Raw genomic sequence first — 12,539 nt, forward strand, 5'->3', positions numbered from 1 at the left:
AGGGCGCGGCGCGGCCAAGCGGAAAAGGGAGTGGTTCCCCAAAGCCGCTAAATAGCCCCTCTCTGCACTGACTACCAAACTGCCACCCTTCTCTCCCCAGGTCCCAGGGATGCTGGGAAGATCAGGTGCAGAGAGCACCCAGGCAGCGGGCGGCTCTCGGCGCTCCCGGTCTGGGGCGGGAGTGCTGGCGTGTCCCGCGCCTGCTCCGCCGCTATCTCCCGCGCGCAGCAGCTGACGGATGGCTCTTTAATAAGCCCCTCGTTAATCTTCCCCCGCCTCTCCATCCTCTGCCCCAGGACATCCGTATTTTCTGCCCCGATAAGGCTAGACAATTTTAGACGGTGAAATGCAGCAAAGAAAGCAAGTCCTTATTGTTCAGCTGGCGTCACTCAGCTGTGTCCCATCGAACAAATCTCCCTTTTTCCTTTAAAAAAATTACATCCCTTGGGAGTTTTCCTTTCAGACCCTCGCTTCTCCAGAAAACAGTTCTTTCTCGTCTCCAGCTCCCCGATCTATTTTCTTCCTTCCCCGCAAATCTCGTCCGACACTGCCCGGTCCTCTCGCCCCCTGAAGCTCCCCCCGTCCCTCCTTGTCCCCTTTCCCTTCTCTCCTCGCCTTTAAGGATGCGCCAGGCAAACCCTCACGCCTCTCCTAGGCAGGCAGAGGGCTGCAGGCAATCCTTTAGCCTCCGAGGCCCCAAAGAAAGAAACCCGAATCCCTTATGAAATCTCAGGGCAAAACCCCTCTAGCTGGAGAGGTCACTTTCAATGCGACCCCACCGCGGGTGGAGGTGGGGATGAGGGAGGGGTAGGCGATGTTGAGGGGATGGGGGAGACGTGTCAGCTACAGCTTTTGGCAGATACCGCGCCTTTGGTCTGCTCTCCAGGAAGCTAGACCAGTTCATCTTTCTACTCGACCTAAGGGGACGCGTGGACAGAGTGCACGGCACCGGGTGGTAGCTGCCTGCGCGCGGGGCTAGGAGAGCGGGGTGGCCGCGCGGGGGCGCTTTCCTCCAGTTTCTGCGCCCAGGCAGGACACCCAGCATTTGCTCCGCGGGGTCTTGGGGGTTGGGGACTCCAGAGGAAAGACCCCTGGGGATCGCGTCTGGGGAGGGAAAAGGAGGGTCGGGGTCGGTAGGGGAGCGTCTTCGCCGGTTGTCCTGGCCGTAATTACATTTGAAAATCAGATCCGAAAGCCGGGATACCCCTCCGCTTGCGTCGCAATCTCCCAAGCCCAAAAGGTCCGCACCCCGCGCCGCCTCCCCCGGACCCCAGCGCGCCCAGTCACTTACCGCAGATCTTGAGCCCCAGTTTTCTGGTGCATCCATGGGCCACGCCGCACCAGGTATCGTACGCTAGGACGAGAGAGAGGGAGAGAGGTGCTGTCAGGGAGGCTTCCACGGTGGGGAGCTGGGTGGAGGGCAATGGTTTTCTTGGGGGAGGATGAGGTCTTTGCCAGAGCTCTTCATTAAAAGCTCTTTCCTGAAAGAAGCTAGGAACCAAATCTGTGAGCCGACAGGCAGACTTGTACCCTCGGAGCCGCCCCCCTCCCCGCCCCGTCCTGGCTTCACTTATAGAACGGTGTCTCTGAAAGGCGGGGCACCCAGCGCCCCACTGGGTCCCCAAGTGCCCCCTGCCTGGCAGCCCCAGAGCTGGGGTCGGAGTTGGGTGAAGGCTGACCCACGCGCAAAGGGCCAGGCTCCGATCAAGCTGCCCAACACCCACCTGCCAAGCCCCACAGACTCGAAGGGCGACCACATCAGCCCAGAAAGGGAACACAGGCATCTGGGACCAAAACGTCTCATAATTTCTTGGCGGGTCTCCAGCCTAGTGGCAGCTTAAAATAAACTGGCATGAAATGGGGTCGCGGAAGAGTTCAAGAATTAATTGGGTGAAAAATAGTATTTGACTAGATGATCGGGCTCGCATGGCTGCTCTTCAGTCAGACTGGGGAGTGCGGAAGACAACAGTGCGCCTCGGGTCCTCATCCCCAGCCCCCTCTTCCTAACCTGTCCCTCATTAACCTTTCTTCTGACATCTTGGGTCTGGAGTAGGCAAAGGTGAATGGAATTAAGCACCCTTCCTCTGTGTCAGAACCGAGGGCGGTGGTACTGCTGGATTTTCCTTCTTTTCCGACTGTTCCCAAACCCCCCGAGGTCTACTTGCAGCCTTCGGGGTTCAACTTCCAGTAAGAAGCGCTGAAAGCAGCCCTATGCCCGCTAAGCCCCCAAGCAGGCTGGCGTGGTGAGCCCAGAGTGAAATCCCCTTCCAATCTCTCAAAGCAACGCTCTCTAAACACTCCCATCCCTTATCCTACCCCGACTGGTGCCTACAGCTTCGCACAAGTGTTGAAGGCGGTAAGGAGAGTGACATCCATTAAACCCGAGGCACAACAGAGCCCCAGCCGGGAGAAGAAACAGCCTGACGTCTGTGAGACTACATGTCACAGATGAAATCAGTGACAGACAGGAAATTAGTGCAAAAGCGAAACCCAAATAATACCCGGCGGATAAAAAGCTTTTTGGACCCGATAAAGTGTTTTCGCTTTAAACATCATCTCTTCTAATTCTTGTAACAGTCCTATGAGACTGGCAGGAGTGTTGATCTAAGAGTCATTTGACAAAGAAAAATCATTGAGGCTCAGAGTGGTTACATGAGTTTTCCAAGGTTACTCAGCAGAGAAGTTGGAGTTCAGACACATTGCACCGCCTATCAAAATTGGGGGTTGCAGTGAAAGAAAGGGAGAGACAGGAAGAGCAAGCCAGAGAGCCCCTTTGATGAAGCAAGGGGTCGGGAAGACCTTGTGGTGGAGGACAAGGAGGGCTCCAAGCCCCACTTAGGGCTTACGGGAGCAAGAGAGCGTCTAAGGTTGCCTGCACTAAGGACACCTCCCAGAAGACCCTAAAGGGGCCGAGAAGTGGAGCTAGCTGGGCGGGCGAGGGTATTGTCTGCAAGGGAGGGTGAGAGTGGTTAGAGCGCCCAGCGTGTCTGCGTAGCCTGGGGTGCGGATGCCGTAGCTCGGCTAAGGGCTCACAACGGTGTCCCTAGGACACGCGCAGCTTGCTTTTCCACAGTAGGGTTCCCGCCTCTCTAGCCTTCTCTTCGGTAGCTTCCAGGCGAACCAGGCCACGTGCGGATTCAGGTCATCGCCTCTGTTGGGTCTTCTACCAGTGACTGGGCACTTGCGCCGGCGACTGGCGGCCACCAGGAAGTATGGGCTCCGGGAGTGGAGGGTAAATTAACGCACCTGCCTGCTAACTCCCTACTCCCACCCCCAGGCGGCAAAAAAAAGGGGCGGGAAATGTGGAAAACGTCAGAAAAGAAATCCATCAAGGCGAGAGCAACACACAAAGGCGCGCAGGCCTCGCGTTCCTCCCGCCCCGCTCTGGCCAGCTCCAACACCGGTGCCTGGTTCATTTGCTACCAGGGCTGGCGGCTCTCCCGAGGCCCTCTTTGTTGTGTGGGTAATTGTATCCCTCCTGGGTGGCGGAAAGAGGGAGCTGCAAAGGAAATTGGAATGAGACCCGAGGACTTAACGCAGGACCTTCTGCCTGGGAGCCAGTGCCAGCGCCTAAAGGGGCTTTCCGGTAATAACTCTTGCCTCGTGGACGAGGACACTTATTTTCCCAAATATAAAGTGCCACAAAAACGCCTCAATAGGCACTCCTCGTAACCACACTGTCCTTCTTAAACCCGTTCTGTGTAGAAATTCTGGAAATTCATACAATTAATTACATCTCAGAAAAATAAACAAAGGGGCGAGCGGGAACCCTTGCAGTCTAAAGCTGATAGTTTTTTTAGGGGAGTAGGGTCGGGAGACACTTCTTCACTCCAACAAGAAAAAGAAAAACAATTTTCTCATCTGAAGCCTTTACAGAGGTAGGAAATAAAATTAAAGATAGATTCTGGAAATGCTCTGAGGAGCCTGCCGTGCTTAAGACAGGGAAACATAAATTTGCCCCCCTCTTTTGTCTGGTGTCTCTTTTCTTTCTCTCTTTTCGGGACGTGTCACCTCCTGACAGATCTCTTACCCGGGGTAAGGAGAGGGGTGCTCTCTCCTCTCTATGATAAATCTTCTTGCCCCCTCCCAGTGCCCCATCTCTTGCCACTCAGGATGCTGCCCGCTCCCCTATTTATTTATTTATTTTTATTTCTGAGATGTCATTAATTGTATGAAATGTCAAGGCTCAGTCTCAGTTTTATGCACTTTTCCCGCCCCTGGCTTTTCCCTAACTAGTCAATAGCTTGATGCAAATTTGGAGCAATTAGGGACCTTGAGTTTTCTAAAAGCTGCAATTAACGTCGAAATTTCCGCTGATTATAGACTTTGAGCACAGCGCAGGAGGAAAGGAGGAGGTCAGATCTTGGCTCAACGAAAGCAGGGGACTGAAAACTCTTATTCCTCCTGGGACTCCCGGCTTTTCATTCCGCCCCCTGCTTTGACCCCTGTTGTCCCACGGAGCAAAGAAACCACACACAACGGAATAAAAACAACACTCTGGCGGCGCGCCCCTCCTCTGCCGCGAAGCCCTCAACGATCGCCGCCCCTCAGACCTTGCGAGGTCCTCGCTCTCCGGTGCCCTGGGAGTCACCTAGCGTCCCTGACAGCTGAATGACCTCTGGCAGGGACCCAGTCAGAGCCCCATTTATTTCCTAGCCTCCATCATCTCCGCGCTCCCCCTTCCCTTTCCGCCAGCTCAGCCTCCCGACGTCCCAGCGCCCCCATCTTCCCCGCAGTTCATTTGATAGAAAATTGGAGCGGGACCTACTTGTGGGGCGCAGGTTAGTGGTATTGGGGTCCGCTCCCGCGTTCGAGGAGGTTGCGGACGAAGATGGGGTCGAAGACGCCATCCGGTCGGTCGTCCCGGGGCCTCTACTGTCCGGGGTCCTCGACTGGTCCGGCGCAGAAACAGGCTGCAAAGAGAAGCGAGAGCTGTGTGGGGAGGACTTCCGGGGTCCTGCACACTCGAGGGACTGAGCGGCCAGAGGCGCGGACGCTCCCCTTGAAGATCTGGAGCTGGGGAGACAGGAGGGAGGAAGGGCAGCGAGCCTGCCTGGTCCGGGTGCGTAGGGGTGGGGGCAGCGGAGGAGACGTGCGCGCTAGCTCCGGGACTGGGGCGCTGGCAGCGTAGCCCTGGGCCGCTCTCGAGTCTGGCCGCGTAGCAGCGCGACCTGTAGTGAAGCGCTGAGGCGAGGCGGGGTGGGGGTGGGGGTCCAAGGCCCGTAAAAGATGCGGGGGTGTGGGGGACTGGGCTAGGAGCACAGGGGAGCGCTCAATGAGCGATTTTCCAGGCAAGCCGCGACAAGCCCCATTGGGCACTCAGCAACCGGCGTGCGGGCCAGTAGGGGGAGGGCGCACCGGGCGGGCATGTCTGGTTCGGTGTCTGGTTCCCGGTGTTGTGTCTGGCTAATTCCCTAGGAAGAAAGAGGCTAACTGCTCTGAGGACCAGGGACTTCGGTGAGACGAGGTGGTGGGGGTGGGGGTGGGGGAAGGCCCATATTTTTACGTTCTTACTCGGACTTGGCCAGGGAAGAACCACAGTCACCTTGCACTCCAGACAGCCAGAAAGCAGCGAGTCGGAACCTAGCTTGTCTCCCTCTAGACTCAGCCGATTTTGAGCCATCGCTTAGCCTAGGGAGAGGTTTTGGTCCGGTTTCAGCGTTTCTCTACCCCAGCCCCCCTGACCCCAGATTTCTCGCGGTACAGATCCGGAGAGGGCAGGGTAGGTAAGAATGGGGAACGTCACCGGGGAAACGAACTTGAGCGCAGCGCGCAGGAAGCGGCGGACAAAGATCTTGCGCGGCGCCCCTGCTCGACTCTGCGCTGGCGCGATGGCGCCCGAAGGCCCCGGGACAGAGAGATTGTAGGCGAATCTGGGTAGATCGAGGACCCCGAATAGAAGCGTCCACCGGCCATCGCCTCCACACCCTCCCTCGGACCACACACCTAGTCCCGCGCGCACACTCGCACAGCAACTTGGGCAGCGGGTCGACCACCTCAGCTGGGGAAGTAACAGGTTACTGCTCCTAGTCGCGCCTTCGGCTGCTGCTGCCGAGGCGCCCTTTGGAGGGACAGGCGCTCGCAGCATGGAAGCTCAAGGGAACATTGCTTTTGCCCCACTTCAACTCGCGCCTCAGCCTTTGTATGTCCCCGGGGCGTGAATCCGGCGGGCAGGGATAAGAAGAGTGACGAGGATGGGGGGGGGGGATCCCTGAGCAGCGCACCCACAGAGCAGGGACTAGGGCAGGCGGGAAGCATTCATCTCGGGAGGGTGGGTGACTGGCGCCGGGGATGGGGGTTGGCTGATAAGCCGCGGGCAGAGAGGACCTGGCTGAACAGCTAAGGTTGGACGCTGGAAATCCAGGTGGTCGCGCGCTTACCCACCTCGGCTCGGTGACAGCGAGCCGGGCACTCCCTCCTTTCCTCTGCACAACGCCCAGCGATCTGCTTGGCTCGGCCCTGACAGGCGTAATCTGCCCGGCGTCACCTCCAGCTGCTTCCTTTCTCTCTAGTTCCGTCCCGCACGCGAGCGCCAGGATAAGAGAGATCCGAAGAGGCGGCTGCACGGCTTCGGGGTAGGCGGGGGCAGAGTGGGGAGGCGGGGACCGGATCCGCGGGGAAATCACGAGGCCGTTGCTCGCGGGGGCAGCTCGTCGGCGGAGCGACGGGGCTCCTCTGCAGGTGCCTGACCGCCTCTGGAGCCTTATAGGGCGATTATAAATCCAGCTCACGGTTTTGCGCCCGGAAGGGGAAAAAAGGTCCTATGAGTAATCCAGAACGTACTCAACACGCTCTATTTTTTCTTTTTTAATAGGCAGGGTGTCGGATGAGAGGAGGGAAAAGATAATTCCTACGAAGAATTCTGCCTTTCTGAGCTTTTCTTCCTCCCTCCCCTTCTTTCCCCTCCCCCATTTCCTCTCCCCCTCCCCTATCTTGTAGGAGACGAGCGATGGCTTTGCCTCAGTCCTTTTCCCCGGGGTTCCCCCAGATCTGTGACCTTTTGACGCTTCTTTGAGCGAAAGCGCGCTCTGGGTTGAGTCCTCGTTGGCTCTGTACAGAGACGGGATTGTTGTAAAGGCAAAAGAGGCAGAAATGCGGGGAGACCTCTTACACCATGGAGGAATTCCAGTTTCCTCATCCAGCCCCGGGCCTCCTCAAAGTACCACACCTGGCCACAGCTACCCAGTGCCATCGGCAGAGAAAAGGACCCCGCATCCCTTTCGCTATGCTCCCGCTCCTTGCTTTGGCCCCCTTGGTGACGGGAAAAGAAGGCCTCCTGATTAATCACGTCTGAAGGTTGATGACACGCACGAGCGCCGCTGCACGCGCATGGGGAACCCGAGCACAGAGGTGGTTCAGGAGGGGCAGAGCAGCCCCCCTCCTTGCCCTGGCCCACTCCCTCTTCGATTTCACACGCATTAAGGATTCTCCCTTCGCAATATTTAGGCACAGTTAAAGAACCGCTGCGTTGGGAAAAGCCCCTCACCGTAAAAATGCGTTGATGGAGAAATTCCCACCAGAGGGCGCCAAGAGCCCAGAGACCTAGCGGGCCTGCGCTCCGGTGTCTCCTCCAGCGTCCGAGGCCACACCTGGAGCCGCTGGCCAGGCGGCCTCTTCATGCCTTCCCTCACAGCCCTGTCACTAGTTTAAGTTCTCCCCTTTCTTCTTTCCCCAGTTTCTTTTTCTTTAGGGCAAAAAAAGTGGACGTCTGTGCGTGTCTGGGTGAGACCGTGTACGCAGTGATTCCTTTACTGGTATTCACCGCGGTTCTCCCCACCTCCCCGGGTGGTGCAGAAGGCAGAGGTTATTTATGCGCACGTCTGAGGCCTCGCTGGTTCAGCCGAGACCCGTCCCTTTTCTTTTAATGCCTTATCACCTTTCGCCACAACACAATGGAAACACAAAAAAATCTTGTAAATCACCGAGAATTCCACGAGGGAGATCGAAGGGTCTGTCCTGGACAGATATGGTCAGATCAGCAAGAGGGATCTCGCTGTGGGGTTTGAAATCACCGCTTTGCCTTCGGTACTAAAGAAACTACTGTTCTGTCTCCTTCTCCCCACCTGATAACAAAATCCCGGGCACTTCTTTTTAAGGACACAAAAAACATCTAAACGGCGGGGCGCGCGGTGGCTGCAGCCCTGAGCACTGAAGCTTGGGGCTGGACAGGCTGGGGGTGTCTGCTCCACGTAGGAAACGCCCCCCACCAAACCGCTCAACCCGCAGCTGCTCTGCCCCGCTTGAAGTGGGCGGCATACAATGAGGTGAAGCTCGGAATTCCATCCATGGGCCCTCCTAGAGCCTTCCCTAAATGAGACTGTCTCACCAATCAGGGAGCCAGGTGCCAGTGCTAAATCATTCGAGACTCTCGGGGCAGGAGACAGGACGGAGGAGGCCACACGTCTCCCGGTGCCCCTCGATCTTCACCGTCCATCATAGACACCCGCTCGCCCTGTCTCCTCAACCTTTTCCCCACACCCGAGATTCGCAGGAAAGGAAGATTCGTTTACTTCACCTGTGGCACGAGATTGAGACATTTCCAACCACTTCCTCCTTTGACCCCAGAGTCCAAAACACCCCCAACGTTTTAGCCAATAAGATAATCTCGTTGGAGAAGGAGTCTCCTGCAAGGCTAGGTATCTCAAATTGAAGCTGAGTCCGTCCAGTTTCGAGGACATCCTTCTCTTTCTTCTTTATGGTAAGGAGGGGAGGAATGAAGCCTCTTGCCCTTCCTTGTTTAGAATGTTTAATTGAATATTAGCAATAATTGATTAAAAGAATATTTATTAATCCCCTACTATGTGCCAAGCACTTTTTTTTTTTGCAATTTGCGTTGCCCCTGCGGTTTATATTATCCTGCACGCCGGAGTGGACATTCCATTAAGGCAGGGAGAGGAGCGGACTTAGATCTATTTCATGAATTTAATTTAATTTTCAATGATCTTCCCCTCCAGCTCGGACTCTTGGGCACAGCAGGAATAGTAAGGAATTGAAGGCCTGGAATTCCACCCCATCCTGATACCCAGTTTTGAGGTAGGGCATAGATCTTTCAGCACGAAGGACAGCTCCCGTCCTTCTAATCCCCAAGCCTCGGTTTCGTCCGCTTCTGCCAATAGCTCTGGGCCAACCCGTCAGGCTCGCCCCAGCCCACCTCCCTCCTGGCAGTAACTGCTGTGTTTGTTTTGGCTAGTTGGAGGGTGGGGTATTTCGCCCACTGCTCTCCTTTACGGTAGAAATTTGGACTAAGAGTGGCCGTGGTTGTCATTCAGCTCTTCACAACATTTGAAACCTACGTTTTTGTTTATATCTTTCACTCTTCCTTTAATCTTTTATTACTCCTGGGGGAGGATTCTTGGGATAATGGGGGTGGAAAAAAGATATCCTCTCCAGGGACTCGAACCGGTGATGAGGCGCGGCCCGGAAGGGAGTGGTGTCCGTCCAGCTGTTTCGATTGCATTTGAAGCTCTTTGAAGAAATGGAAACGCGGCGCTCAAAGGCAGAAGAAGGAGGGGGCGATGTGCGACCCCTCCAGTCTCTCTCCAGCATTAGGGATTTGCGAGCCTGCAGCCCCGGCTACTCCACCCTGTCTGCCGAGGACAACCTTTCCTTAGGTCAACTGGGACTTGAGAACAGGACCCTCCACCCACAATGCCCTTTATTCCTTTCCGTGGCGTGGGTGGGTGGGGGATTGTTTAAGGATATTCCAACCAGATTTGGGGCCGAGCCTTTCAAAGTGAAAAAGCGAGTGGGTAGGAGGAGCGTCCAAACGGGCTGCGAGGAGATCTTTATGCCTAAAACGTGGTCAGTAAAGGTGAGTAGACAGGACACGTCATTTTTTTTTTTTTTTTTTTTTTGACGCCCTTAGAATTTTCAGTCTCCAGGAAAGGTAACTTAGACCCACGGTATTGGTTCGTTTCAGCTGGCTCTTTAAAATCTATTTTAAGTGTCCAATTTATGACCCAAAAGGAAAAAAAAAAAAAAAAAAAATGGCAGTGCTCCGTTTAAACGTCTGTCTCCCAAGACGAGAACTGGGGGAAGTGTTACTTAACCTTTCATTCGGCTTAAGTCGGAGCTAAAGTCCATTTGCTGTTTTGTACTTTAAAAATATTTCCCTGAATTATTCTGGACTTTCTTGGAGGACCATGGCTAAATCCACACCCTCATCCCAACAGACCACACAACACTTACAGCTCGGTGGCAGGAACGGGTTAAAAGGGTGCGAGGGGGTGGGAGGGGAGACAGCAGAATGCTGGAAGGCTGGAGAGGACTCTGGGAATTACAATCACTTCTTCTAAAGAAGATAGCTGAATTCCTCTGATAATTGGCAAGTGGTCCTTCCCCCTTGATAGTCAGAAGATGAAAATATTCTAATACAAAGAAATTAATCAAGGAGGACGGGATGATTTGTGTTTGGGCAAATCTGCAAAATCTTAACACGCTCAATTCTTGCTCTTCTAAACACGAACACAGAATAACCACCAGGTGGCAATAGATTACAATTTCTGAGAAGAAACAACAGTTCCCCCCACCTCCCGTGCCCACCAAGGGAGCATTCTTCAAGGAAGAATGCAGGCTCATACTCATCCCTGCCATATTTCACAAAGCAGAGCTTTTTCAAATGCTCAGAAATGCCGAGTGATCTGAAACACCCAGGATGGTGTGTCCCTTTGGTGAAAGACCAGGGGGTGCATGGAATCTGTTTTTTTCCCACCTAGCTGTATCCCAAAGATAGAGAACCTTTGAATATTAGGTAAGAAATGGTTTCATTGCAAAACTGAAAACCAAGGAAATACAGATCTGGATTGCAATTCTGACGGGGAGCTTCAAAGGTGTATCTGTGTTTTCTGATCTTAACAAAAACCAAGGCAAAATCAGTCCTTCCCCAAAAGGGTGGGATGCAAAAAGAAGGATTTCCCACCTGAGATGCTTTAGTGAAATACAGAATTCATGGGAGACTGAGTACAGTAATATTTTATTGATTCCTTTTAGTGTTAAAGCTCTTGAACTATTTAAAATAACAGATATTTAATCCCTATTTTCAAACCTATGTATCTGGGACAGTTGTTTGTGAAAAGGTTCTGGAAATTTCTGACTTAGTTGTGAAGAATCTAATAACTTAAACTTTGATTCCAGGTCAGGTTTCTTCCCCTAATCCTGGCCAGTTACTCAGGGGAGTACTGGAAACTTAGCAGAAGGGGTGTATCACTGCCGTTCCCATTAGGCCCCACCTTCGACATTGCGGATCACATTTCAGCACCATATTTAGATATTGTGACAGTAGCTTATGAAAACACTCTCTTACACCAAGAAGGACAAGGGCTGACTGGGTGTGGTGGTTCATGTCTGTAATCCCAGCACTTTGGGAGTCGGAGGCAGGTAGATTGCTTGAAGCCAGGAGTTCCAGACTAGCCTGGGCAACATGGCAAAACACCATCTCTACTAAACATACAAAAATTAGCTGGCTATAGTGGTGCATGACCTGTAATCCCAGCTACTTGGGAGGCTGAGGCACGATAATCACTTGAAGTTGGGAGGCAGAGGTTGCAGGGAGCCGAAATCATGCCACTGCACTCCAGCCTGAGCAACAGAGTAAGACTCTGTCTCAAAAAAAAAAAAAAAAAAGGCCAAGTGGGGAGCAAAGTGGAACTCAGGGGAAATCTGGCTGCCCAGAATTGCTTACTGTGGGCCCAGCCTGGCCAACAGTAGTGGTGCTGAGGTCTGTGGGGGATATTAGAAACTTCTCTCTCTGTATCTCGGTCTCGCTTGCAACATGTTTCTCTCTCTTTAGCAACATGATTAATCATTATCCTCACATTATACAGGTAGGAAATAAGTCTCAGGGAAGTTGTGTAGTGTGTTTATTGCATGAATTCTCAGTTAATTATCATCTGAGGTCTTCCGTTTTCTTGATGAGGAAATTTAAGTCCAGAGAGGCTACAGGACTTCCCAGACCACATGATTAGTGCTCAGGGGCCTGGAAATGCTTTCTTCTTCCCTCAGTCCCAGCGCCTGATGCTTTGTTCAGTGTAGCCTTCTGGCTCTGTCATATAATAATCATTGGATCTCAGAAAAATCATAGAATCTCTCCAGACCCCATAATGGGAGGGTTAGGGTATAAGATAAGACCGGATTATTTCATTCATCTGAAATAATTTATTATTGCAGGTATTTTGTGATTCTTCTCACTAGTGACTCTTCTCATGTTGTAATATCTTGCCATGGACCCAAGAACCTCTTGAGGCCCTCAAGGCAGCTTTTACTGGAAGAAAAGCAGAATGTTGAAGTCAGTCCGACTTGAGTTTAAATCTAGATTCTACTTACTGGCTATTGTTCAACGGCTCCAAGCTTACTTCTAAGTAAAATGGGGTTTAATACTAGCCTTGTAGGCTATCTTATTTGATGCTCATAGAACCCATTTTAGGCTGGGCACAGTGGCTCATGCCTGCGCTTTGCGAGGCTGAGGCTGGCAAATCACCTGAGGTCAGGTGTTTGAGACCAGCCTGGCTAACATGGTGAAACCCCTGTCTCTACTAAAAATA

General features: G+C 53.3%; 2 protein-coding genes across 5 annotated transcripts in view; one reads left to right on the top strand and one right to left on the bottom strand.

Annotated features, from left to right (window-relative positions):
• GAD1 (glutamate decarboxylase 1) overlaps positions 1 to 6,539 on the bottom strand; it is a 43,973-nt gene extending 37,434 nt beyond the window's left edge. The window contains exons 1-3 of the mRNA XM_008998729.5: positions 6,385 to 6,539; positions 4,769 to 4,913; positions 1,292 to 1,354 (exon numbers count right to left, since the gene is read on the bottom strand). Of these exons, the coding sequence (XP_008996977.1) occupies positions 1,292 to 1,354; positions 4,769 to 4,850 (145 nt within the window). The 5' untranslated portion in view covers positions 4,851 to 4,913; positions 6,385 to 6,539. The remainder of the gene's footprint in view (positions 1 to 1,291; positions 1,355 to 4,768; positions 4,914 to 6,384) is intronic.
• LOC144576644 (uncharacterized) lies at positions 4,733 to 8,797 on the top strand. Of its 4 annotated transcripts, none has more exons than XM_078327415.1 (3): positions 4,733 to 5,062; positions 6,513 to 6,575; positions 6,815 to 8,797. In XM_078327415.1, the coding sequence occupies exons 1-3, from the start codon at positions 4,832 to 4,834 to the stop codon at positions 6,845 to 6,847; spliced, it is 327 nt and encodes a 108-aa protein (XP_078183541.1). In that variant the 5' UTR covers positions 4,733 to 4,831; the 3' UTR covers positions 6,848 to 8,797. The 4 variants fall into 4 exon arrangements, 3 of the variants coding, with proteins under 3 accessions (XP_078183541.1, XP_078183540.1, XP_078183539.1); XM_078327414.1 differs by having other exon boundaries at positions 6,940 to 8,797; XR_013518884.1 differs by lacking the exon at positions 4,733 to 5,062 and adding an exon at positions 5,396 to 5,457.
• Positions 8,798 to 12,539: the final 3,742 nt, after the last annotated feature.

This window comes from Callithrix jacchus, chromosome 6 (assembly GCF_049354715.1).
Source record: "Callithrix jacchus isolate 240 chromosome 6, calJac240_pri, whole genome shotgun sequence".
Lineage (NCBI taxonomy): Eukaryota > Metazoa > Chordata > Mammalia > Primates > Cebidae > Callithrix > Callithrix jacchus.